Consider the following 27,433-nt stretch of genomic DNA (forward strand, 5'->3'; position numbering starts at 1 on the left):
ACATAATTGGATGCTTTTAGGGAACATGCTAAAGAAATAGCTGTTAGCATTGCATACTTTTTTTTCCCTTCTTGCAAGTGAAAACAAGTTCTTCCTTTTTCTTCCCCCACTAGGATCAAGTGCTTTTCTTCCTCAAAGACATTTTTGATTTTGAAAAGGTGAGATACTCCACTATGGAGAGCCTGGCTGAAGACCTTACCCAGCTGCTAATCCGGCACACGGAGCTGCTGATGGCTTATCTCGGGGCAGACTCCCTGAGACACGTCGGTGCTTGTGTCAGTGGCCACGGGCCTGTCGTGACCAGTGGGCTCCTGGAGGCAAAAGTACAGTAAGCTTGAATCCCCTGGCAAGTGACAGGGAGTGCAGAAATGTGCTCTTTTCCACCCTTTTCTTTAACGCTGAAGCTACCGTGGCTGTCACTGAGCAAGCATCTGGGAATTCATCTTGTCACTAAGCATGGAAAAGGACTCAGGGAGGTTAAATGTACATCTGTGAAAAGAACTGGGGAGTCTATTATTGTATATACCTACATTCATTTTGCAGTTCAGCTGTCGCTGTATTTATGTATCCCAAAGCTTTTTTCTGTAATATTCAGGTAAAGTTTATTTATGAAATACTGTACTTTTGCACAAATGGTTCGTAAGTGAAGCTGATGGAGTGGTTTCCTTTAAAAGCTTATAGTACAAAATGTTCACTGCAGAGTCTCCACATCATTAGGTGTCTAGATCTAGAAGGTGTTTTGACTGGGGTATATGCAGTCCCTGATCCATGTGACACGTGCAATAAAATAATCACACTCACAAACTGAACATGTTGCCCCTGCCCCAGAACTCCATTTGTGTGGGTGTCAGCAACCATTTTGTACTACAGTGTAATGCAGCAGTGCAGGAAATGCAAGCACCATTCAGGCACGAATGACTGCCAGTATGTATTTTTTATTTTATTTTGGTTTAAAATATCTAAACATCATTAAGGTGTTTTAAAATACGTATTTATATTTGAAAAGCTATGCTAGCTTCACCAATTAATTTAAAACTTCCTTGTTCTAAAACCATTACTACTCTATATGGTGGTAAATGAACCAATATTATTCTCAGTTCATATGTAGCATTTCAAAATATATTTTTAAATAAGTATGTACGATAAGATTTATTAATTGTGAAACAGAATTGAAGGCAGTGTTTTATAATTAAATTATTTGTGTCTTCCTCCCTTCCTTGTGAGAAATCAGGTGTCTGCTTAAGAGATTTAAGCTATTGTGGCCATCTCTGTGTGGTGTAAAGCTGTGGCTCAGGCCGTGGAACCCTGAACTTCAGATAGGAGCACAGCACCTTCAGAAGGCATGAGGGACCTTGCAGTAATGGCTTTTCTTGTTCCAGAGGTAATAGATAATGATGAGCTGTAATCTTTGAGTTTCTGTAAACTGAAGCAATGCTTCACAGTTACTTTAGGCTCTGAAACTGCACTTACATATGCTTTACCACACAAAGCCAGCCCAAAAGAATCTATCCTGTGACAAGAAATACAGAGTAATCACAGAGTAATTCCAAATATTCAGAATACTTGAGAAGTATGTTGTTAAAATCTAAGATATCAAAACAAACTTCAATTAGAAACATTTCAACTTTTGTTGCAAACACAACCCAAAAGGATGCTATTCAAAAGGAGGGCCTGTATAATTCACAGATTTTACTGAAACTGACATTTTGCTCCTTTGTTATACTCATTTGATAAATACAAAAATGTTGAAAATGTGTCATGTTACTTGTGTGAAATGCCAACTGATTATAGTTTATTTAACAAAAAAGAGTATACTCTATATGTAATAAAAGAGAAATTCCAAATGCTATTCTTGGCTATTTCCACTGTTTAACTTGCAGAGCTTGGCACCATCCTCCATGCTGTACTTTTTTTTTCTCTACAATGTGTCTTCAATACAGGCATGTGAAGTTTTTCTTCACCATTCTCACTTAACTTTTGAGCAGATAAGTATGCTTTAAGCTATCTGTATTTTGGCAGCTTTTTGCAAATTATGAAAGAAATTGTATGGAACAGTAAAAGTGTCTTGTTGGGTTTAGAATTGATAGGAATAGCTGGAAACAGAAGGAACAGAGTAAATGGCATATTCTGTAGCAAATGTATGACCTGCAGGTAGTTACAAAGGAAAAGTGTCTGCTGTGATTTGTCTGATCTAATAAAATGATATGAAGAAAATTATACCTTAATATACATCACAGAGAAACAGAAGTGAACTTTTTCACAGAATTAAAATGATATTGAGATTTTCATATTATATGCAAAAAGCTCTTGAAGAAATAGAGTTGCACATGAGATTATAAATGTTTCCAGACACTTGGAAAAAAGTAAAACTTGGAAACTTGGTCTTCTGTCAAAAATGAAAGGACTGTTTTAAACACAAGAGTAAGAAAGGTCTAATGAAACACCAAAATATTTAGAAAAGGGGGAAGAACTTCCTAATGTATTACTTAAACACGTGTCCCTTTAAACCAGCAGCACTTCCGTACACTCATAGAGCTCTCAAAAGTCCACAGAATTGGATTGGAAATTGAACTGATCTATTTCTCATCCAAAATAAGAAATACAGGATCGGGTTGTTATAAGATGCCACCAACAAACCCTTGATTCAGAAGCAGTAATGAAGGGAAGAGAGAAACAGGGAAATGTGCAAGTACATGTGGGTAGGCTTTTGATCTCCTCTGGGTCTTTTTCCATCTTCTTCTAAAAAGCATTCATCTATTCTGAATATGTAACTAATTCCAGAGACAGAGATGGAAGTTTAAGCAAGAGATGGCTCTCTCCTTGCAACACAGAACTGGAATCAGTTCTCTTACAACCTACACCTTTAGCTGGAAGGTGTGTGCAGAATATCTGTTGATAACCAGCTGTGGGGCTTAAGATTTTCAGAAGTGCACCACCTCTGCAAACACAAGTGCCAGAGCTGCACCATAGCAGTGATAGTATGATGCAGTTCTACTCTAGTTAATTCACAATCAGACTCAGAATTTAGTTTATAAACTCTAAATTTCGATAGTTTTGAATGATAGTTTCCATGCTAATAAGAATAAACTAAATTTAAAAGCCATCCTCTTCTGCCATAATGGTCCTCCTAAGATTAGAAATGTTGAATGCATAGGAATTATAAAGGAATCAAATATTTATATAATTTGTAATTCAGTTGTAATAATAATCTCACTTTAAATGTGTTCTTAATGATTATTATTCTTCCTTTTTGTAGTGTTTGGTTTCTATCAAAGTAAATGTGTCAAATCAAGTGTCAGTAAGAGTATTTGTGACCTTTCTATTGCCTAAATGAACTGCAGCTGTGTTTATAAAATAAAATATTTCAGTGTAACAACTGTTGCTTATATAACTGTATCTGGAACTTGAATTTGCACAGTTTTTGAAATCTAATGCAAAACTATTTTATATGGCAGGAATTTTGATACCAGTTTGTCATCCTGAAATTGGAGTTCGCTCACTGAAATCAACAAAGAACGACTATTACAAAAATTACTGTATAAATGAAAAAATACTGAATGGGAACAGCTTTTGGGCTGTCCAGTTTCATTGCATACAGCTCCTTGCCAAGCTGTTCTCTCTCTACTTGGTTTTAGGAGACAAGTTTTGTCAGGATTATTTCCGAGCCAAACTGCTGTACTGAGCTGCAGTTGTGGATTAAGACCTCCTTTATGGAGTAAAATAAATAATGAAACAGAGGACATGAAGAGTCTAACCCTTACAGCTGTAGAAGGGCAATGTGTCTGTGCTTCGATCTGCCCAGATTTGCTTTTTGTGTTGCATGTGTTCATCTGCTGAAGGCAGGTGGCTCCCGGAGAGTCGGAAGCCCCAGTGCCACTCCTGGGCTTCAGTACAGCTGCCCCGAGGGTGGCACTGGGGGAAAGTGCCTGCTCTGTCCTTCAAAAGGCCAACACGCTTTGTGGTTTTACTTCGATGGCCGTTGTTCAGATCTGACAGCCTAAGGTCATGTGGTTATTGTCCTAATGCTGATAACCCAGCTGAAAGTTAGGCTCCAGTCTGGCAGACACAATACAAGAGAGATAGGAAGAAGAAAGTTCTGCCCTGGAAACCTTGCAACTGGACATGTAGGAAACAAGTCATCTTTGAGCAGGGAAAGGAATGTATTCAGATGTAATAAAATCACGTTTCTGCCTCTGCTTTGTAAAGTTCCCAGCGACAGGCGCTGCTTTGAGCCACCGCGCTCTGCCTCTCGCAGTCTGGCACTAGGCAGATTCCTCTCCGCTCCATCAGCGAACTGTCACATTACTATTATTAGTTGATCGCTCTCCATGTGCCATTAACCGACCCGGGACCGGACCGCGTAGGTATAAAACCCCCGCGGGCGGGCAGAGCCAGCGCAGGGAGCTCCGTGCAGCGGGGCCGGGGGCGAGCGGCGGTGAGTAGGGTGACCCGCGGCTGCCGGAACGGCGCAGCCCCGCCGGTACCGGGCCGGGAGCTCCGGGCCAGGGCCGGGGCAAGCCGCGGTGCTCGGGAGCGGGGCGGGCGGGGCGATGGCGGCGGCGGCTGCGGCGGTGTGTCCCGGTGCCCGCCGTGTGTCCCGCCGGCCCGCGGAGCTCCCGCTAGCTGCCCTGCGGCACGGCCGGCGCGGCCACGGACGCGCAGCGGAGCGCCGGCCTCTCCGCCCCGGTTATTTATAGCTCGGTGCTGCTTCCAGCCCAAAATTAGCCTGTTGGCCGGGCTGCTGCCCATGGGGAGGGGGCTGCCGGGCCGGCTGCGCCCTCCGCACGGCCAACGAGGGGCCGGCACGGCGCGCCGAGCCGCGGGGCCGAGCCGAGCCGAGCCGGGCCGGGCCGGGCCAGCTGCCGCGGCGCGGGGCTCGCCTGGAATGCGGGCGCCGGGCGCGCGTCGCGACTTTTATGGAAAGTTGCAGCGGCGGAGCGGCGGCCGCAGCCAAGGGGCGCTCGGCAGCGCAGCCCGCCCGCCGGAGCGCCCCGAGCCGCAGCGCGGGCAGCGCACAGGTAAGAGCGGCTCCGCCGCCGCGAGCACAGCGCGGCTCTCCCCCGCCCCGCTCCCCTGCCCGCAGCCCGCAGCCCGCAGCCGGCCCCGCATCCCCGGCGTGTGGCGGGGCTGGGGCTGCCTGCCCGGCCCGCTGCCCGCGGCGCCCCTCGCCCCGACCCGTGGCGGGAGCGCTCCGTTCTGCTCCGTTCTGCTCCGCCGGCGGCCGGGCCGAGCACAGCCCTCAGCGCTGCGGGGCAGCGGCTCCTTCGCACCGCCGCCGCGGCGGGGAGGGCCCCGGGTCGGGGGCAGAGCCCAGGGGCTGTGTAGCCGCAGCGGTGCCAGGAGCGGTGCCGGCAGCGCCGAGCGGGGCTCCTCACGCAGCGGGCTCCTCACGCAGCGGGCTCCTCACGCAGCGGGGCTCCTCACGCAGCGGGCTCCTCACGCAGCGGGCCGGGCCGGGCGCGGCCGCGGCGGTTTAACCGAAGCAGCTCCGAGCTGAGGCTCTGCTCCGCGGCCCCGCTGAGGCGGCCCGGGGGACGCGCGGCCCGGGAGGGCTGTCCCGCCCTGCCTCAGGGACCGCGGTGAGTGATGTGCGCTTCAGGAAAGTTAGTTTAGGATCTCATAAATCCCTGCCTTTCGTAAACCGCGTGTCTGCATGCGGAGCTCAGTTGTGTCGGTGGTGGTTTCAGCAGCGAGGGCACATTAGTGCTTCGCCCTGAAGTGATTGCTGGCAAACAGAGGGGCTTGGAAGAAAATGTTTTGCTTCTTGAACAGCTTGCAAACTATTTATTTACTATCACGTCTGTTTTGGGTAAATAAGGGCTTCTTTTAAGCCAACAAATATCCAAAAAAGCATGTTTAATGAAACATGTTAGAATCTCAAAAATTATTCAGCAAATAGCTGTATGGTAGAAAACATTGTACTCTTACTTTAGATCTCGGGTCTTAAGAGACATTAGATCTCCTAGAAAATTGTCCAATGAAATGATGAATTATAATTAGTCTAATTGGAGGGCAACTGTATCAATTAAGGAACATGCAGGAGAATGAGAATATGACTAGTGTATGTGGAAAGCACAGTCTAGTGAAATACAAAAGCTGGGTAGATGGTTTAAGATATCAGTAAGGAATACTTTCTCTAACTGCATTTGGAATATATTAGACGAGTAGTTTTCTCAGCAAAAGAAGTCAGACAAGCATTTATTCTGTGTGGTTATCCAGCTTTGGAAGCCCTTAGAGGAGGAGCAGCGCTGTGGTCAGGCTGGCTGTGGGGAGGCAGCGGGGAAAGCCCATGGCACCGGGGGAGCAGTGCAGGAGGCAGTGACAGTGACCCTCCTGTGCTCCAAAGGCAGCCACACCTGCTCAGGTGAAGGTGGTACAGCAGCTTTGGCAGCCATCAGCACCTCCAGCAGGGTAGGGCTGCTCAAGGGGAAGCAGCAGCGTTTCTCTAGGAAGCCCTGAAGCCTCTCCTTTGTGGAAGAGGCAGAGCTCGGGCCATGACCGCCATGGGTGACCAGCTCTGTTCAGTCTCAGCTGGCCAAGAGCACTTCTGAGGAGAGGCAGACAGGGTGTGTCCTGTCAGCAGGGGAGGGAAGATGCAGATTTCAATAGCACCTCATGCCCAGAATTTGGATTACCTTGATCTCTGGAGTCCTGTCGGTGAAGTCAACAAGAGTAGAGCTCAAAGCACACAGTTCATTTTCAGCTGCTGTGACACAGTGGGGAATGGAGGAACTGTGACATGGGGCAAAATATGCTGATTTTTCTCTTGGGGACCTCAGTTCACAAGTACTGCCACCATGATTAGGTTCAGCAGATGGCATGGAACATGAAGTCATGGGCAAGAAAATCTCAGCAGACTTCCCCATTACCAGAGCAGGCTCTGAACCCACACTACATTTGCTCTGGAGCCTGGTGTACCCCATGATAGCATGTGAAGAGAGTAAGGAACCAGCAGACCTCTTGTACAGAGAAAGGTGATTACATTTTTTAACAGCTGGGCTGAATGGCACTGTTGCATTAAGAGTGTTTATAGGGATATAAAACACAGGCATCCTTTATAATAAGTATGTTTTTATACATAACAACCTATCTGCAAGGACTATTCTACAACAATATGAGACTCTCAATAAGTGTTGAAGTGTGATAAATTCAAAGATTGAGGAAAAGATTGTGTATTAAATTAAATTATTTGGGTCACTTGTTGGTAAGCATTCTGGTGTGTAATTATAAAGACTTAATGAAGGAAATACAAGTGAGTGGAAGTAGTTTGGCATTTTGTATTTATACAAAATGTGAAATGTAGACAGCTGGCATTAATTGTCATAACTCACTGGCTTCAGTGGAGCTGATGGTTGATGTCAGCTCAGGATCTTCCCCTATGCATGATAATTTTAGTATCTACTTCAGTATCTGTCATTTGGTACAACAACTGGCAGTGTCATTCCAGACCAGTTACGGGAATGACATAAATGATGATCATTTCCCCTCCTCTTTCCAGTTCTGTTTAATATTTTGTTAAATATTTCAGCACTGCAGACTGTTTTCCTCTCCTTGGTGCTTTGGCTGCACGTAGTGAGTTTCCAACTCTTATTGTATGGTTTTCTTATATAATGGAGTCTTCCCTGAAGTAGATCACAAAGAGGAGACAGATGGTAAATGTAACTTAGACTGTGCCATGAAGAGCTTATTTATAACTCACAGTACCCTGCAGGAGAGCAGGGGGCCTCCTTTCAGGAGGAGAGGAACTGGACCTTTTTTTAAAGTCCTGACTTCATACTTCTATTGTAAAGAGTACTGCTCAGTTCAGAAAATTGCTGGTATTTTTTGTGTCTCATGTGAGGATGTTTATCATGCCCCTGAAAACAAAGAATTTTTTTTATTTTATTATTTATGGGAAGTTTTTTTTTAATCTGGTTAAAGCTGCACAACTTTTTTTTTATCAGTTGAGGACTCTGACCTGCTTTCAGAAATGGAAATTAATTAAATTTAAGGAGATGGATTTTGGAACTTGTGAGTTATCAAACTTTCTGTGTCCCCTTAATGGTTTCTTTTTCCACTTCATTTTGCCTAAAGAAAGATTTTAGGGAACGTACATGAAAAGTTGAAAAGGTGCTATGATCATAACAGATTGAGGCATATTGGAGGTGATCACTAGTCCATTTACGGTAAATGAGTAAGATGTTTGAAAATGAATTAATTTTTTTACAGAATATTTCTAATTTGTTGCTTAGCTTCTTATGCATCATTGGCTTAAATTTTCACTTGAACTTAGAGATCCCTCTCTCTATGACAGCCAGTCAAGTTTAATGGCATTTTCTCTTCCTTCCAATTCCAGAGGTAGGACCATCAATCACTGGATTCAGGTTAAATTGAGGAGCGGACCTTTCAAAGGGGCCCTGCAGTCTGGGACTTTCAGTATAAACATTGTAACACCAGACTAACATTATCAAAGATATGTCATTTAATTGTAGGAAAGGTAAAATCTGGAGAGGAAAAAAATTACCCTATTGTCAGGTGGATGCTGGAGTGATGAGACTGGGTCAGCAAAGGGTAAGAAGCTGAACTCGTTTTTTGATCATGGCTATGTTCAAAATTGTCATTGGGGATTTTTTTTTGAGTGGTAAGCTTCAGTGAGGAGCTCTTACAGCTTCTGCTGAGGTATGTTTATCTTGAGAAATAAAATTATCTTGAGACTGAATAATAAGATTGGACAGTTTTGTAATAGGAGAAGTAGTTTCTGAAGTAAGCAACTAAACAGGCAGACTCGTTGCCTTAAGAAATAAGAATTGCTTTTATTAGATAACTCTGGGAAAATACAAAACAAGAATACATACGTATAAATGCACGGCTTAAAATATAACTAGTTCATCTCGAAAGGGAATTAGTAGGTCAAGGTTTCTTGAGTTGGAAAATCTGTTACTGCATACTTTTGCAAAGGTATTGGCAGATGAGGAAGGCACTGTTCTTCCACAATTTATAGGTGTCAGGACTTCCTGATGTAGCCACTTGGGTTTTCTCAGCAACAATTCATTGACTGTGATGCTCTCCTGATGGTGAGGCAGACACAAAGGAGCTTCAGTCCAGAGTGGTTGTTCCTGAAGCCGTGGTCACTGCCTGACAAACCCAACCCAAAACTCAAGGAGTGCTTCTTTTTTCCTTAAAGATTTTGTATTGTCTTTATTGGAAATTATTCATCTGTCCTGAGGGGTGCCTGAGGCAGGGTGCTGCTGCTGGTGCTGCTCAAGGTTTAATGGCCATGGAGAGGGATGAAAGCACAAACATGGGTGGTATCATGTTTAGCAATGCGCTGGTGCTTTATATCGATATCTTTTAGCATCAGAGGTGGAGGTAGGATGACTTGCAGAGGCAAAATGCCTTAGAGCCAGCTGGCTAACCTTCAAACATATTAAGAGTGAGTGATGCCAATGAACTGGAAAGTAGCCTAAAGTAATAGCAGATATGGCAGTAATCCAAAGGGCAGGAACATATCTGCCATCTTGAAGGCCCACAACCTGTTGGACTGGCACTATTTTGGAAGTTCAGACAGGAATTTGTGAAGAAAATTTCTTCCAACATTCGCGCTTTTGAAGAAAATTTCAGATTTGTTATCCCACTGTCAAGAGGTTCAGGTAATTGGAGCTATCAGAAAGGTTCAAGACAAAGTCTTGACTCATAAACATCATCTTCTTACAATTAATTGCACATAATAAACCAGCCTTTGGAATAGTTATTTTTCAAATGACTTTAAGATGAAGCCCTATTGATGGGGTACATTGCTGCCATCAAGATTAGTGGTAACCTTACCTTGAGGTGTTGAGGTGAAATGGAATTTCTTGTGAAAGATTATCTTTGAGACTTCCTTCTCTGCTCCAGCCCTATGTCAAGGCTAGAAGGTCTCTGTCCCAGGCTACTTCAGTGCAAGAATTGCACCAGTTCATGACATCCCTTTGTTTTCTGATGGGTTCCTGCAGTAAACCTCTGAGTCAGCTGCTGTATGTTCAGTGCAAGACTAAAAGTTTTCAGCCCCAACTGGGGAAGAAGCTTTAAGATTAAAAAAGCAGAGTACCAAAAGAGGAGAACAGAGAACTTTCTCTAAGACCTGCTTATAAAAAAAAGGAAGTCAGAAGACTTTTAAGTAGTTTTAAGGTTATACTGATCACAGTGGGGATTTTGCTTACATGCAGAAGCAGTTATCTAAAGCTTACAGAGATGAGCAAATGCTGCACAGTGTACAAGTGGATGGTAAAACCTATAGAGACCTTGAGGCTACAGAATGCTAATGCAGTCATCTGCCTTTCTAGACTCCACAGAATTCTAACATGCTGATTGTTAGACCATGAAACAGTCTCAATAGGAACTGCCACTTAGTGATTATCTGTTCATGTGTTCACGAGTGAGAAACTGAAATGCCTTGGATTCCAGTTAGTCTACAAATGAGGGAGTGGGGTGGTGGTGGTGATGTGACTTTCCATACTAACTTGTTGAAAGGCAACACCAGAGTGCTCTCTGGAACATCTCTGTTGAAGCCAAATTTGAAGAGTTTAGAATTTGTAGGCAGGCATTGGATATGTTGTGACTGTTTTCATTGGGAAAAACATCCCATGATATCTAAGAATCCCATTCCATCTGTGTAGCTACAGCAGTGCCAGTGAGCATTGGTGATCCTGGTGTATTTTTGAAGAGTTTACGTGAAACCAACTCAATTATTTTTAAAACCACATAAATATTTCTGTGTTTATAATCCATTTGCAATTAAGAATTAGAGAATTTGAAGATAAAGAGCTTAACTTTCCATATAGTGAAAGCCCCTGACTTCAGCTCCTCTCAACCACAAGTAAGAAGTCCCTTCCAGTGGTAAGCTACTTTTCCAGCATTTTTACTTCAAGTCTTTGAGTCCCTTATTTGCACCATGTTTGGCACACTGACTTTTTAGGCTTTCCTGCGACTCAGAGGATTTATACAATAGAGACAGCAGTAGCACTGGAGCTTCCTCCCACAAGCTCTGATAGACCTGAAATTTAAAAGAAAAAAAAAAAGGAAAAGTACCTTTCGGTTAGTTTCCTAGTAAATACAGTAAATATTTTGAAATTTCTAACAATTTTGCTTTTAAAAAATGCTATGCAATTTCCAGATCACAATTAAATTATACAAATAATTTATCTATGTGTGGCTTACGTATCCCATCTCATAGATTTTAGCACTAGTGTTCCCTGGAACAGCCCAAGGAGCAAGGACAGCATTATTTGGTACTCATGGGACACCCAGGTGGCTCCCCAGCCCTTCTCTCCTCCTGCAGCTGCACAGAGTGAAGCAGCAGCTCCAGGGCTCCTGGCCTGAGCTCTGGCAAAGCTCCTGCAGCCTCAGGTCCCAGCTTGGCCAGGGCACGGAGCTGGGGGGACATTGCTGCTGCTGCTGCCATGAGCAGGGGAACAGCAGTTTTGCAACAACCAGCCAGGGTTTGGCTCCAAGTTGTTGCTTTTTTTTTAATGGAAATTAAAACCCAGTATCTAGGACTATATAAAGGAGTTATGAGCATGAATAGTGAATCATAAGCTTGTTCTTTTAATTACTGTGGCATACTTAGAACCTATTCATGTCTTCAGAAGCCTCAGAGGACCAAGTGAAATTGTGATACACCAATTTCAGCCTATGCAAACTTATTTACAGGAAGATGGTTAAAGCATGATTTAAAAGGAAAAGAAAGGAATATAACTACAACTATTTCTTTCAGGTAGAAACTGAAAGCCATCTTAAATATACCAGGTGCAGAGCACAATACAGTAACCATGAATGACATTGCACAGAAAACTGAGGTATGTACCAATTTTAAAGTAATCAAGGCAATGTAATAATTTACAACTGATGCTTGCAAAAATAATAATTACAAATAACTGTAAAAGACAATTATACTGGAAGTCTGCTGGTATTGCTGTTATTTTTAGACAGTGAAATGGGACTTGTAAGTGGCATAAGATTTGATGGAATCTGTGAATTATATCCTTAGTAGAAAAGCATGAAGGAGGAGGGCAAAAAAAGACAATGAAATATGAAGAAGTTTTAAATGTTGATGGTGAAATTCTGGGCAACATGTACATCTGATTCTAAAATGTAAATATACTAGGCAACTTCAAATATTTGTTCTTCTACATAGACTTACTGAGCAGCAGGAACAGTAACTTCTGGTGTTGGTGGAAAAATATGAAAGATGGAATGTTTTTAGCCAGTTTTCTCAGTATTACTTTATTGAGAACATTCCTGCTGTCATCAAGGTAAAAAGAGAAAACTTCACAGTAGTTCTGAAGGGAACCTTTGGTGTTTGGATGCCCCCAGAGTAATCATTGGCAAAGAAGTGTCCATTTGCTGTATCAGCATCAGAGCCCTGCTAGTCCAGTGATCTTTGCACTTCATAACATAAAATCACTCGGCTTCTGGTTTGCTCTAACTATTAAAAAAGTAAGCATATAATATATTGGAAGTTTTAAATTGAGAAATATTACTGTTTTTTTAAAAACTGTAGATGGCTGTTGAAGTGTTGCAGAAAACCCCTATACATATTGTATTATATGTCTGTGTCTTAATATCTGTTTTAAATGTTAGGGGCAGAGAGTCTCTTTGGTGACTGCTTAAGATTGAAAGGAACAATAGAAATCTGTATCTAATTTAATAGTTTAATATAATACTAAATGTTGTTTTGAATATTACAGTGTTTATGACTGCTTATGAACAAATACAGTGATGCTGAACTGATAATGGCTCATGGCACAAAGTTCATAATATCAATTGCACTTCTGTTTTATGCTCTTACTTTCTTTCTAATCCAATCTATCAGAATATTTCTGTCCATCTGTTTCAACTTTCTTTTTCTTATCTTCATTTCTTCTATATCTTCACCAAGATTCTGCTTTCTTCATCTAAACCCGTCCAAAAGTCCTATGTGCCCAAGCTTCACAAGGGTGATGTAAAGGATAAATTTGAAGCTATGCAGAAAGCAAGGGAAGAAAGAAATCAAAGGAGATCTAGAGATGAAAAACAAAGAAGAAAAGAACAATATGTTAGAGAGAGAGAATGGAACAGGAGAAAGCAGGAGGTTATTTTCTTTGCTAATATTTTGTGTTATTTTAATATTTAATATTATATCTGAAAATCTATTCACATTATTTTAAGATAATAATATTGGGATTTTATTTAAGTTATAAATACAGTTTATTTTCTGTGTTTCATCAACTAGATGAAAGAACTGCTTGGCTCTGATGAAGACGATGACAGCAAACTATCTAAAATAGAAAAGGGTTATGTTCCAAAGCTAATAGGTAAGAGAGACCCAGCTTTAAAGGCCATAGAATTCACTGGGTAAGTATTAGATGTGACTGCTGAGCTGTGCATTTCCTGTCCACAGGAACTGTTAAAGGCAAGTTTGAAGAAATGGAGAAGCAAAGGCAAGAAGAAGAAAGAAAAAGAACGGAAGAAGAACGAAAGCGCAGAATTGAACAAGACATGATTGAGAAAAGAAAAATTCAAAGAGAATTAGCAAAAAAGGCACAGGAGGTATGTTCATCTGAACACAACAGTCAGGATGTAACTGTAAACAATAAACATGAAAAATGTTTTGTATTGATCAGAAAGATTTGATCTTTAGATTTCTGATAATAGTGATTTACATGGGAGATGCTCAGTGGGGTGGAAGTGAGAAATAATGTTGAGACTCTTCATTTCTTTACAATAACTGTTTTCTTTTAAGCTCTAAAATTGAGTTACAGATGAAACCAGGCAGGCATAAACTTGGTTAGGAGAATTAGGCACAAATTTTGGTGTCATATGCATATGAGTTTACTAAAATAATTTGAAAATGTTTCTTGTATTTTATCAACTCTTACTTTAAACAACTTTTGCTTATAAGTTAGTGAATACAGTTGCATAAATTAAGGCAAGCAAGAAGTAGCAAGAAAATGCCACTGGCAGGCAAAAATGAGAAGACACTAATGCAGTGAAAAATCATAAATGCTTAAGATCCAGATCATGTTTTATTTCTTTGCCATTTTGTGAATCATCATTGCATATATATATATGAACAGACTCCAACTTTTGTCAATGCCAACAAAGCAAATTCTGTCTCTTGTAGAATTTTGTGAAGGGATATAAAACTTAATTCTTTTTGCAAGTTTTCTTCAGTCCTGCAAATAACTGCAGTGAAAGTAAGCATTTAAATGATAGATTAAAAACATAGGCAAGTTTCTATTTATCAAATGGTAGTAGTACCTAATTTAGATTTGAATTTGTTCTAAGAAATGAAAAACAGTGCCATAGGAGAAGTCAGTTTTCAGATAGTCTCTTCCACTACAACTTTTAATGTTGCTAAAACTGGACTTTAATTGGCATTGTATCTTGCAAATATTTAATCTAGCCTGCAAGGCAGAAGTACATACATGTAGAATTTTAGAAATCATGTAAGTTTTAGACCATAACACAGACATGCCATAGCAAGCAAACACAGCATTAGGCTTTTTTTAGGAGTTGAGGGGAAGACAATGTCACTTGAATCAAAAATAATCAATGACCTTGCTTTAGTTTTTTTTTCTCCCACAATTCTGGAAGGTTTAAATGAAGAATGGACATCTCAAGTACTGTTCTTGGTCCAGCACTGTGTTGAGAATGCTTTAGCAGACTTTGTGTGAGATGTTTTACGTCATGTTGCCTCTTCCTTGACAAGCTAACCTATCTGAAGTATTCCAGCAGAGGTTCAGTCATTATCATCTCTGTGAATTTGAGTGCTACATACATATCACTGATACAAAAAGAATTTCCAGTTCTATGTTTGCAACTCTAAGGCAAAGAGCCAAATTAATGTAATCATATGAAATTCTCATTTAATAGATTGATGACTTTAACAATACGGGAACTGAATCAGCAGCTGAGGTAATCAGATTTTTTTAAAGAAATGTTCACCTACATTTTTATTCACTTTGTTTTATTATTGTAATTTGGGTTGGGAAAACTTAAAAAATGGCACACAACTACCTAATTAAAGTACAAAACCAAGGAGCTAACAAATTTTTAATGTATGTGAAACTATATCTGTATTTGAAATCAATACATTGAAGTTTGAAACAGAGCCTGGACTATGAATACTTTGTGGTTAGTTAAAAGTATCAAAAATGTAAATATTCAAAGCCACCAGAATTATTTGATATGTATTGGGAATGATACTTTTAATTCCTCTGGCTTTGCAAAGAATTATCTTAAAAGCTCTTTGCCTTAAACTTGAAATTAAAGGGCGATTCTGACAATATACAGATGTTCGAACACCTCACTCAGTTAACTTTATTTTTTTTTACTAATTTACCATATGGGTTTTGATTTTAAGTCTTGCAAATAAATGTTTAATTTCAAAAAGCTGGGTCCAAAGGTCCTATTGTCTGTCACTAACACAAGAAAACCACACTCCTACTACAGTTTGGAAAGAAAAAAATAAACCCTCAAATTCATCAGTTTTAACTTATTCGACAGTGTCTCTGTTAATCATGGTATTCTGTGAAAAAAAATGGGTAAAATATATTTTGGCAATTAAACTGTAAAAAGAGATCTGAAGCAGCAACAACCTTCAAAAAACGATTACTGTGCCTGGCAAATTACAGATTTCTCTATTGAGCTATTGGCTTATTCCAGCCACAGTTTATTATCATTTACATAACAAATGTGAAGACTGGAAGTAGAGTGTGGTTACAATTGCTGTGTATTCAAAATTACACCTGTTCTTTTCCAAACCTTGAGGTTTTATAGCTAACAGTTAAGAAAAATCTATAAAGAAATTAAGGAGTTTGCCAGCAGTTATGTTTAAAATATAATTCTTCAGTCTTGATACTCTTCAGGTATTAGAAGAAAACTAGTGACTGCCAGAGGCAGACGGATTTATTCTTGTGTTTTTCAATACAAGTAAATCTTTTGGAAGCTGTGGTGCACACAGGGTAAAACATCAGTTTCATTAAGAAATGAGTCTATCTAGAAGTCAAGTTTCATGAAAATATAATAAATATCTTTTTGGACAGGAAGGAGATGATTCACTGCTAGTTACAGTAGTGCCTGTAAAACCCACCAAGACACCTGGGAAGATGAAAATAAACTCTGAGAACACAGGAAAGGAGAGAGCAGAACAAAGAAAGACACAGGATGATGGAATGAAGCTAAAATCTGAGGAACAAAACCAATTCCTTAAGGAACCCAAGTGCCTTTCATTTGTCAAGGTAAACCAGTTGTCCAAAAATACCTGCAAAATAGGTATTTATTGGCTTAAGATAGGACTATTTCATTTTTCTTACACAGGGTGAAAATGAAAAGGATGAAACTCAAGAGCCTCTGTCTCCTGGTAAGCTGAAAGTAACATTTGAAGAACTGGAAAGACAAAGACAGGAGAATCAAAGGCGGCAAGCAGAGGAGGAAGCAAGACAGCGTTTGGAAGAGGAGAAACGTGCCTTTGAAGAAGCCAGACAGCGAATGGTAAATACATGCTTTGTTCATGTTGGTACAGAATTTGCACATAGGATATATGCTTTTACATTCTTTCCTGTATGTGATTCTTCTTTTTTCTTATTCCTTAACTTTATTTCAATCTGTTAAGAGTCTGAAAATGAATTTTTGAAAGACATTTTTGACCTTCGCTCTAACTCAGTAACCACAGTGGTATAATGTTTTAGACATTTTTTTAGCAAACCCAAGAAATACAGGTGTTTTGATTTTGACAGGAACTTGCAAGGTTTTCTGCCTACACTTTGTAGTACCTTAGGCTGTAAGTCTTCAAGAAGATGATTGTCTCTTGTTCTTAAGTAGTGCTGCAGATGTTTCAGTAACAGATTTTGATGCAAATATTCTGTAGTAACAGAATGCTATTTTTTATCCCCATATTTATTTGTAAATGTGATAATAATACACATCAATTACAGCTCTCCTCTTATGAAGAAAGGCAAAAAAAAAAAACAGATAGCTCTCTTGTATGTACTAGCATAAACAACAACATGCTAGAAATTACTAGATGAAGTCCACCAAATTGTCAGAAATGCAGCTCACAGATCCTGTTTTGTATTACTTGGAAAACTGCATCCAGATGTGTTCTTTATTGTAGTTCAGAGTTATATTAGATCACCTATAAACAGACCTCAATACAGTTTGTTCTTTGATCATACTGAAGGAATCATATACTCAGTATTAACCTAAGATAACCAGATAGTTTAGTTCTGTATTTCCTCACTTTACCATACTGCATGTCAAAAAGCATTTTTAAAATCCTGTATTTGAATAGATTTCCCCTGTACAGTCATGATCACTATGACTTCGTTAATTCCCACACAAAATTCACATACAAACAAGATTAACAAGAAATGAGATTTTAATCTTACATAAAAACTTGGAAAATATTTATGGGAATTTGCTAACTTTAACAGTATAATTATGCATGAACAGTCTTGGAAAAACAGCTCTAGATCACTATTTTGATTATATTTCAAAAACATTCAAGACATTTATATTCTACAGAAACAAACAAAACCAACAACATGGAACTTCAAGAAAGCTGAAAGACACAAATTCCCAACTGGTCCATATTGAGAGAGTTCTAGGTTTAGGCTGATACCCAAACTGTAGTTTACTTCTTCCTCTCCACCCCCAATAAATCAGCTGTTTCACACCAATAACCTTGCCATTATGTCAATAATGCACTATTTTCTTTTTTGTTTGTGGTTGGGAAAGGGATTCTAATGAAGAAGAGGAAAGAAACTGAAAGAGAGTGAACTTCCTGAAGTCACTTAGGTGTTCTAACTGAAGATTAGTTTACATCTCTCTTCCTTATGTTTATGCATTTGTTTATCAAGTAATATAATTTACAAATTCTCCACATCAAAAGAAATTTTCTAACATGCAGCTGTACCTGCTGACCAGTGGTTGTCAAAACTTGAAGTAATTTTTTTCTTAAGAATTCCGCAGTTAATTGTCTTCAATTCTTTCAGTTTTTCCCTTATGGATTTCAAATAAGAGATTTCTGTAGTTCCCTTAATGGGCTACCCCACATACCAGTCCCAGGGCTGCTCGCAGTATAGACATTTGGATTATCAGTACTCTGACAGTTCCCAGTCTAATTCCTCCATTAACAGATAAAGTACTCTGGGATGTCCTGTGAAAGGGGTTCTTGATTACAGTTTGCAAACCACAGGCTTCTCTTAGCAGATAAGTGTTCACTGGAGACAAACTACAGTGAAGAGATCAAAGTATCTCAATTCCTTTTCTTCAGTGATGATTAAATGCCTAAAAAGAAAAGAAACAAAAATCTCAGTCTGGAATAATAACAAAATGCTAATTGATTCAGTTTTGCTATAAGATTCTACAGCATTTCTTTAAATGGTGCACTGATGAAAACAATTTCTAAACAAACAAAAAGACTTGATGGTATAAAAGTCTATGAAAGTGATGTAAATAAAGTGAATAGAGAGTGATTTACAGTAACTGATCCAACAATGAGACCATAAAGTATGTACTTAACTGTTCAGCCTCTTCTTGATAACACATTATTCTTTGAATTACACACTCAACAGACTTTATAAAAGCTACATCGAGGATACTGAAAACTTTTTTCTCCCTTCCCTGGCTAAAATAAAGATTAAAATGTTTCTCAAAGCAACCTAACTTGATACATTTTTTCCCCAAGGAGAAAAGAGTGTTTATAAAACACTGGGAAAGGAATGGAGAATTTATTTACTATAAAGAATATTTTTTGTTTGGGTAAGTGCTTTTTAAATCTTCCTCTCCCTATTCTCTTAAGATAAATGAAGGCGGTGATGAAGAATCGGAAAATGCTGTCAAAGAATTCCGCCCTGGTAAACTCAGACTCAGTTTTGAGGAGATGGAAAGACAGAGGAGAGAAGAGGAAAAGAGAAAAGCAGAAGAGGAAGCACGACGACGCATAGAAGAGGAGAAAAGAGCATTTGCTGAAGCAAGGAAGAACATGGTATGGTATTTTGATTTCGCGTACATTTTAGTTTTTACCTAAATCTCAAACTGGAAAGAAACTCTGGGAAAGTGAGGAATACAGGCTTCAACTCCTTCATTAATTAGTTCACCTCACTATTTATTAGAAGGTAATGGGGTAAACTAGTCAAGTTCATTTACTAAAAACCATCCCAGAACAATCCCTCCTCACAGCAAGCCTAGAGAGGATTTCAGATAATTTCGTCAAAACCAGGTATCGCATCCACTGGGTATTATTATGCTAGATGCAATGAACTTGGGAAGCAAAATGCTTTCACAAGAAGGGTTTGTTGTTCTGGGTTTTTTTGGAAGAGCAATTTCTTTTACAGCTCCAAGTTTACCCCCCTACCTTTACAGGGTGTCCACTAATCATCTCTTATTGCTAAAGCACAATTAATGGCAGAGTAGAAAACAGCTCACTGCAAGTACAATTTTTTCAGTCATCTGTGGCTCTTTAGGAAGGAAAAATTAAGGTTGAACCCAGCTAACTGATGTTTTTAAAGTATTTAAATGTTTGTTCAGACAAACACAAAAAATAACTTGTGTTTACTATTAGAACAATTTGTAATACTGTCTCCCCTTGACAAACACAGATTTCTGTCAAATGCAAGGACTTCTAAAGTTTGATAATGGAGACAAATTTTCGGGGGCTTAGGACTGACATACACTACCTGAAAGCAGAGAAAGATGCCCAATTTCAGAGGGTGAAATATATTTTAAAAAAATATTAAAATTTTGTATTTTTAAAAAAATAGTCACAGAGCTTTTAACTGTGGTCTTCATAACTTATCCCAACCACTTCAAGATTCAGCAGGCTTTTGGGTGTACGCCTGTTACTTATTGTTGGATATCAGGAAATACAAAATTAAATTACACAAATATAAACTAAAACTAAGTAGTGTTTGTTTCAAAAGGGAGGGCAGGGTGTGCCAGTCTAGAACTGTGGAATAACTCAGTCATCTGGTAGCATCTTCCTACATTGTCCTCTGTGGTTGAACTGGGAAAGAACATGCCTAGTAACATTTTCTTAATCATTCAAAGCAATAGTTGGGAGAGAAATGAAAACTACTGCTGGCAGGGCTCCCTCTGCATGGAAACTGGGCCAAAGCCAAGACCTGTGTGCTGAAAGACTAACTAGAGAAGCTACAATGTAAATTTATATTTGATACTGTACTGAAAAATAGTCTCTGTCCACATCTCCAAAGAAAGAAAACAGAACCTAAAATGACTTAAAAATACCTCCAAACCAATAAAAGAATGCTGCTGGAGACTTCTGCCATTACAATTTTTTATGAAAAGGCAGTAGAGAACTAAAAGCATCAAAGTATGTGCTGCTTCTGTTTTTTATTGAGAAACTCATTTTTTGGCCTCAGTGTAGCAAGAACCTAAACTCCAGTGTCCAGGCAAGAAAAATCTCACTGATTAAACAGGGTTTAATCCATCAGATGCAGCACAGAGACTGTGATTGTTCTAACTGCAGACAGTGAAATGGTCTGTAATTTAAAAAACTACTGAAATACATTTTCAGCATTTATGTACTTGAAAGTTTTGTTAAGTAGCATCCTGAATACGAACACTACATTTGCTACTACTTGTAACAGAATATAACTCTGTTTTCCTTATTTTCCACAGCTAAAAAATGTGGCAGCAATGCAGATATGTCCAAAAATGTTTAAAAGCATAGTAATCCCCTCTTTCACAGGCAGTAAAAATGTGCATTAAATTGTTATTCTAGGAACTTTTAAATGTTTTATTCATTTTAATTCAGTATACACACAGAGAAATGGTAGTATTGTGGCTGGAAAACACAAATGTCACCTCCTTTTGGATCTCCCTATTTCACATTTCCTTGTGCTATTTCCATGCTCCCCAGTATCAGTGTGATTACTTTTACGCTGACGCAATTGTCTTTCATCCCCATCACTCTTTTATAGTAGAGACTGCAAAAAAAACCTGTCTTAGCACAGTAAAAACAGAATCTTTCCCATTTGCCCTCAAGTATTTGTTGACTGTGTGGCAAACCATGACTGTTACAGAAATGTTTCTCACTACCAACCATTTCCACTTTGCAGGAAAAGTATGGCCTAATTTCACAAAATACAGCTAAAATCTTTACTGAACTAACCACGTGGGTTCTGCACATCATACAACTGAGCTGAATCTTCAGGGTTTTTAATCAGGGAGAAGTTGGCTCCCTCTTTTCACAACTTAGTCAGAAATACAGAGACAGCTGCTACAGTTTGCTCACACACACAGCTTTTCAACACTTGTGGGTAAATTCTGAACTGATGCTTCTCCTGGCCACTTAGGTTTCGTATCTTAAGCTGTGAGCTTATGAACAAATGCATCACAAGCAAGAGACTTCCATGTTTCTTTGCTAATTTAGTCATGGGTAGCCTCTGAAAACTATGTGGCATAGTTTTCATTATAGGAGAGACTTTACAGCTTTGTTTTTTTGACTTCACTTGTCTGAAACACAATTTCAAGAAATATGCTCATATTACACAAAACAAATTAAGGATGGAAGAAATAGGGGTGTTCAAGTCCATTTGTAAGCTTGCTCAGAGGGAAAACTGGAGTAATATCTGTAGTGAATAGCAGAATTTGAGTGGGACTGGGCTAAAAAAACTACTGGAAGAACTGTGGCAATAAAGAGGATATGGGCAAAGTAGGTCAAGAGGGTGGTATGAACCAAGGTGACACCAACAGCAGCGAAAAGTGGTGGTTACTATGGCAGTAAGTAGCAATAAAGAAGAAGTGCCAAAGGCTCTTTTAGAAATGTCTATTTTCTGTCCCTTTATGAAGATAGTTAGAACACTTTCTCAAATGTAAATGTTGCTCCTTTAATTACTTCTATCATTTGACTGATCACTGCTGTTGGGAATGCCTACAACTTAGGGCACGTTGAGCTCCTCTGTTTGCCACAAGGCTTTTCAAACGTGCTGATTAAATAGTGCCAAAAGCCACATCACCCCCCAGTTCAGTACCTGATCAGTACCTGACCTCACCTCACATTTACCTACAGAACATTCCTGTTGAGACAATCTCTGTAAGTTTATACAGTTAAATCCACAAACATACATTCATGTAAGTTCTATCACAAACTTATTTTAAAATTCCTGCACAACTCACTGTCACCACCGGCTGTTTTTGTAGTGTTCGGCTTCCTATTTTAGTCCTTAAAAAATTCAGTCTGATAAAGTATTAATTCTTACACTTCCTGCTTTAGAGGTAATGAACACTGCCTTTCCTAGACCCCACTATCCTCTTATGAATTAGTCTGTAAAATAGACCAGCTGCTCCTAATGCCAACCAAGCCTAACCCTACTCTGAAGCCAGACAAGGACAGGGAAAGGAGGAAACCCTTGCTGGTTGGTGGGTGTATTAACCATTAAACTGGGCACATAACTTCGCAAAAATAATTTGTGCACAAAGAAGAGTTTCTTCCAAACGTTCTGTTCAGGTATCCTCACTGGGAATACTAATATTGCTTTAGAACACAAATATAATTCAGATTGCTTAAAAAAGAGATTACAGATAAATGTACTTCAGTGTTAAGTGCAATGACATTTACACACAAACACTTTGTCTAATGATAGTCTGAAGTAAACAAGAATGAATTGCTTAGGTCCTAGAGGTGCATTTAGAGGGCATCCTCCCCCTCACAGGGAAAATATTGAATTTTAAAAAACACCTTAATCTTCATTATAGAAGTTTAGCATTGTAGCTAAAGTCAAATACAAACCCCCCCAAACCCCTCCTTCCCACAGCATTAGAGGAATACCCACACTGGCATGGTACACCTGACTGTACTGGGGCAGATGTGACAAAGTAGTCACTTATCTTGATGTACCAGAAGTGTCTGAACAATGCTGTGATTTCATCACAGATTTAATTAATGCTCTGAATTTCCAGCAGGTGCTGGATGATGAATCACCAGAAATGTTTAAAACGTTTTCTCAAGAATCTCTCATACCTGGTAAACTGGAAATTAATTTTGAGGAGATGCTGAGACAAAAAATGGAAGAAGAAAAGAGGCGCACAGAAGAAGAGCGTCGGCAAAAGTTGGAAATGGAAAGGCAAGAATTTCAACAGCTGAGAGAAGAAATGGGACAGGTTGGTACATCAAACTATATGCTAAGCATGCTTTGGATTAAAAACCAGTTAATTACTCAAGCTTAATGTTTAAGACTAAATACATTTTTTTAAAAATAAGTTAATACATTCAGTATTATGTGAAAAAAAATAGACAACTTCATTTTAAAAACATTGTGTATAGTGACGTATTTTTCGCACTAATCTACCAGGAAATTGTGTTTATCCCTTATCACCTTAAAAGAAGCAGCTACAAATTTGTAATTTGGTTTTGCAGTAATTTCTGAAAATTCTGGAGTATTACTAAAATGATTAGGTAGTATTTACAATATTGGGAGAACAGAAATATCTAGATCCCAAAAGACAATACAAAAATAAAAGTAGGAAAGGACAAAATTCTTGCTTTTCCTCAGGAAAATACTGTGCTACCTAATGAGAAAAGAAATACAAGTGGGTTCGTCTTTTTTTTTAACTGGTGTATCAAGGTTTGAAGACTGTCACAGTTGATTTTAAAAATTGCACACAAAATCTGCTTTACATCCCAAATATCACATTCATGAATTTTACACTTCAGTTTGGCTGTGGGTGGCAATTCTTAGTTTATTATTTTTGTTGCAAAGCTCGAGGAAGTAATAAAGGTTCTAGCTTGTGATGTTCTTAACTAATCCTGGGGAAGCAGGGAGAGGAGGGACATCCAGCTAAAATGCATGTACAGCTTTAAAATCAGTCCAAAGTCATAAATGGAGGGAGAAAAATATCAATAATTACAGCTTCAGATGTGGTTTGACTACAGGATCCAGAACTGCGCATTTTTTTCCATCCAAGACATCCTGAAATGTCATTTATTTTTTACTGAATTAAAAAAAAAGATTAAAGAGGCAGTATTTTTTTTTTCAACAAAATAGCTGTATTTTAGAGGATTACTTCATATCATATTGCAAGTAAGTAGAGGTGAATTTCGGATTCTGGATAAGTTTTTTGTATTAGTCGGTGTCTGGTTTTGCGAGTCTGTGAAGGGCAGTTTATTGACAGCAACCCTTAACCAAAGGGCATATTCAAGCAAGCTATTTTAAAATCTGTATCTAGTTTAGGTATGATACAAATGCATTCATCATGAGATAGCAAGGAAAAAAATTACAGTGGAAAAGTTGCTGTACTGCTTTCAAATAACTAAGAGAATTGTAATTTATTGCATTATACCATCTGTGGGGAGAATGGGTAGTAAAAATAATAAGGGTATTTTCCATCTTACACATTCTGTAATTTCTGAACAGCTGGAAGAAGAGTGTGAAACTTTTGAGTTAAGCAAAGAATATGAAGAACTAATGAAACTAAAAAGAAGCGGTTCTATTCAGGCAAAAAGCTTAAAAAGCAAGTTTGAAAAAATAGGACAATTGTCTCAAGAAGAAATACAGAAGAAGATTGAAGAAGAGCGAGCAAAGAGAAAAGCAATGGATGAAGAAATAAGAGAAAGGGAAGCTGAAAAATTTCAGGAGGTAAGTTTCATTCTGCATATGTTAATGACATATTTAACCAGCATGCTAATGATCCAGGAGTGGACAATGTTGCTGCTTTCATCAAATTATTTTACTGTTTGCAAAATTAAGTTTTCCCTTCTCTCCTGTTCCCTCCTTTTGATGCTTAGGGTTATCACACCTCAGCATCCCTAAAATAAACAGCACCAGTTTATTATCAGTTGTTTGGTCACACAGAGATCTGTTTTTCTGCTCAAAGACGCCATTTGGCATCTTAACCTGTAACCTGCTAGTCTGAGGGCCTAAAACATCCATACCTGACAGTTATCTATGAATCATCACTTGAATTTCTTCTCCTTCTTAACTCTAATTCATTCTCCACTGTACAAATTGAATAAAAAACTCGATTCCCAAACCATAACAGTACCATTTGAAAATCAAGTCTTTGTCATGTATACTCACTCCTCAGGGTAGAGCAGAAGAGGATGCTACTTATCTATACTTCAAACCAGAACCTTCAGTTTTCCAGAGGGGAAAACCCAAGAAATGGAGCTGAGTGTAGACCATTGACAAAAAGGGTTTGTGATCTGTAAGCCCAGTGTGAACTTTCGTGACAGCAATAAATTTTAATGGTAGTAAGCCTGATGTGAGCCTCATTCTGGCTCTTCTCCACAGCAGTCACTTCAGCATCAGCTCAAAGTGTGTCCTATTTTTGAGCTTCTAATTTAATGATTGGCATTAATTCTTTTCATAAGGTCAACTGTATGTGTGGCCTTGAACCTACGCTAACATCATGGCACAAAAAACTCCAGTCACTGAGGATTTACAATTGCCAAAATGTGCTCAACTTCTAGATGAAAAAACTTTAGGGAGCGTTTTTCTACCTCTCATTTTTGAAATTACTTTTGCAAAAAATCTTGTCCTATCCCTGGGATGAACTATCACAAGACTTACCCTACACTCAATATTAAATAACCTTATGACAAAACTAGTTTCACTATCATACATAAAAGTAAAAGGTAATAAATAATAGTTAAGTCCTGTTTTTAATTATTTTTTCTCAAGGATGATGATGTAGATGTGACACCAGCCAAGAAATCTGAGGCTCCATTTACTCACAAAGTAAACATGAAGGCTCGTTTTGAGCAAATGGCAAGAGCCAGAGAAGAAGAGGAACAGAGAAGGATTGAGGAACAGAAATTACTACGCATGCAGTTTGAACAAAAAGAAATTGATGCAGCATTGCAGAAGGTATAAATCACAAAATAAAATCTTCAGTCCTGTCATTTAACTTAGCTTCTAATTACCACCGTTGGCAACACTACCAGAGTTACAAAAGGAACGTTTCTTCTTCTAGCAGGTGCTAAGAATTGCTGCAGTAATATAAAATTGCTTTTGGTGTTTGCGCATATTCCTCATGGAATCAAAGAATGGTTTGGGTTGCAGGGACCTTAAAGATCACCTAATTCTGACTCCCCTGATGTAGGCAGGGAAGTTCCCATTAGATCAGAGTGCTCAAAGCTCTATCCAACCTGGCCTGAACACTTCCAGAAGAGTACGAAACACTGCAAAGAAAGGTTGTGACATCCCTTAAATAGTCTGAAAATGGAATCTACATTCCTGCTTGTATTTTACAGCAACATTCCAGCCTCATTAAAACACATTTTACTGCCTGTAGCATATCCAGATTGGGTGCATTTTTATGTAGTGAGGACAGATGTGGAATTTCCTTCTCAGAAACACAGTAACTAGTCCGTAATCAAGTATGTATCACTAGCAGTCAGTGCTATTGCTGCTTTAAATGTTCTAAATCAACTTCTTTTAAAACAGAAAAGGGAAGAGGAGGAAGAAGAAGAGGGAAGCATTATTAATGGTTCTAGTTGTGAAGATGAGGATCAAGCTCGATCTGGAGCTCCCTGGTTCAAGAAGTCACTGAAAAACACATCAGTTGTTGATGGCGAACCAGTGAGATTTACAGTTAAAATTACTGGAGAACCAAAACCTGAAGTTACATGGTGGTTTGAGGGGGAAATGTTGCAGGACTCTGAGGACTATCAATATATTGAAAGAGGAGAAACCTATTGCCTTTACTTGCCAGAAACCTTCCCAGAAGATGAAGGGGAATACATGTGTAAAGCAGTCAACAACAGAGGCTCAGCTGCTAGCACCTGTATTCTCACCATCGAAAGTAAGAGCTAGTATTTTCATTTGCTTAACTCTCAAATAGTCGTCTTGCATCTTTCCTGTTCTGAAAATCTAATTCCCTGTCTCTCTTAACCCTTTTTCTGTTTTCTAGCTGATGACTACTAATGCTCTACTTTAGCTGGAATCTTTCTTCCCCTCAACTTTCTTACTGCATCATCTCTTTCTCTGATGGGGCCAACTAAGGAAAGCAAGGATGTGCATTTACTTGTCATTCCTGCATCAGATAAGGATACCCTTCAAATTGTGAGAGTTCCCTACTCAATGCAAAAATTAGTATCAACGGCTAAAAAAAAGAAATCAATGTATGAAAGATCAACTAAAGGAAAAAGATGAATTATCATAGTGCTCCTGGCATTTGAAGACCAACTGTTGTGTAACAGAATAAAGCTAAATACACAATCTGGAAACTTGTGTAGTAGTGTAAATCTGTTGGTGTATCTTGCATGAGCACTGAATATTCAAGCTGTTTTACTTTATCCCAGGGGCACTGAACTGGCAAAGGAAATACTTATTGATATTCAAAAGCACAGGTGTACTATTTTTAAAGAATAAAAAATGATGTAACTGCTCACCATTGTTTCAAAAAGCATTACTTTTGTTTTAAAATAGGCTTGCATTGAAGCTGTTCTGCTCTGCTTGACCTGTGCAGC

At 39.1% G+C, this 27,433-nt stretch overlaps 3 protein-coding genes across 22 annotated transcripts in view; 2 read left to right on the forward strand and 1 right to left on the reverse strand.

The window, feature by feature from the left end:
* Positions 1 to 3,376, forward strand: part of MIGA1 (mitoguardin 1) — a 34,320-nt gene extending 30,944 nt beyond the window's left edge. For both annotated transcript variants that reach the window (XM_085067894.1, XM_085067895.1), the window contains exon 16: positions 114 to 3,376. In XM_085067894.1, coding sequence (XP_084924020.1) covers positions 114 to 332 — 219 coding nt within the window. In that variant the 3' untranslated portion in view covers positions 333 to 3,376. The remainder of the gene's footprint in view (positions 1 to 113) is intronic.
* Positions 3,377 to 4,417: 1,041 nt separating this feature from the next.
* Positions 4,418 to 27,354, forward strand: NEXN (nexilin F-actin binding protein). Of its 12 annotated transcripts, none has more exons than XM_085067873.1 (14): positions 4,418 to 4,435; positions 11,732 to 11,813; positions 12,896 to 13,087; positions 13,229 to 13,310; positions 13,397 to 13,545; positions 14,872 to 14,913; positions 16,044 to 16,238; positions 16,318 to 16,491; positions 18,803 to 18,988; positions 22,924 to 23,124; positions 24,378 to 24,599; positions 25,644 to 25,829; positions 26,409 to 26,766; positions 26,875 to 27,354. In XM_085067873.1, the coding sequence occupies exons 2-14, from the start codon at positions 11,787 to 11,789 to the stop codon at positions 26,886 to 26,888; spliced, it is 2,028 nt and encodes a 675-aa protein (XP_084923999.1). In that variant the 5' UTR covers positions 4,418 to 4,435; positions 11,732 to 11,786; the 3' UTR covers positions 26,889 to 27,354. The 12 variants fall into 12 exon arrangements, with proteins under 12 accessions (XP_084923999.1, XP_084924006.1, XP_084923995.1 ...); XM_085067867.1 differs by lacking the exon at positions 4,418 to 4,435 and adding an exon at positions 4,803 to 5,018 and having other exon boundaries at positions 11,736 to 11,813; positions 22,927 to 23,124; XM_085067878.1 differs by lacking the exon at positions 4,418 to 4,435 and adding an exon at positions 4,804 to 5,018 and having other exon boundaries at positions 11,736 to 11,813.
* The window catches only part of FUBP1 (far upstream element binding protein 1), a 34,774-nt gene continuing 24,700 nt past the window's right edge, over positions 17,360 to 27,433 (reverse strand). For all 8 annotated transcript variants that reach the window (XR_014853727.1, XR_014853733.1, XR_014853732.1 and 5 more), the window contains one exon: positions 17,360 to 18,288. Coding sequence is in view for 5 of the 8 variants with exons in the window: in XM_085067887.1 (XP_084924013.1) it covers positions 18,271 to 18,288 (18 nt within the window). In the remaining 3 variants the exon portion in view is untranslated. The remainder of the gene's footprint in view (positions 18,289 to 27,433) is intronic.

Source organism: Lichenostomus cassidix, chromosome 8 (genome assembly GCF_008360975.1).
Source record: "Lichenostomus cassidix isolate B80296 chromosome 8, HeHo_3.0, whole genome shotgun sequence".
NCBI lineage: Eukaryota > Metazoa > Chordata > Aves > Passeriformes > Meliphagidae > Lichenostomus > Lichenostomus cassidix.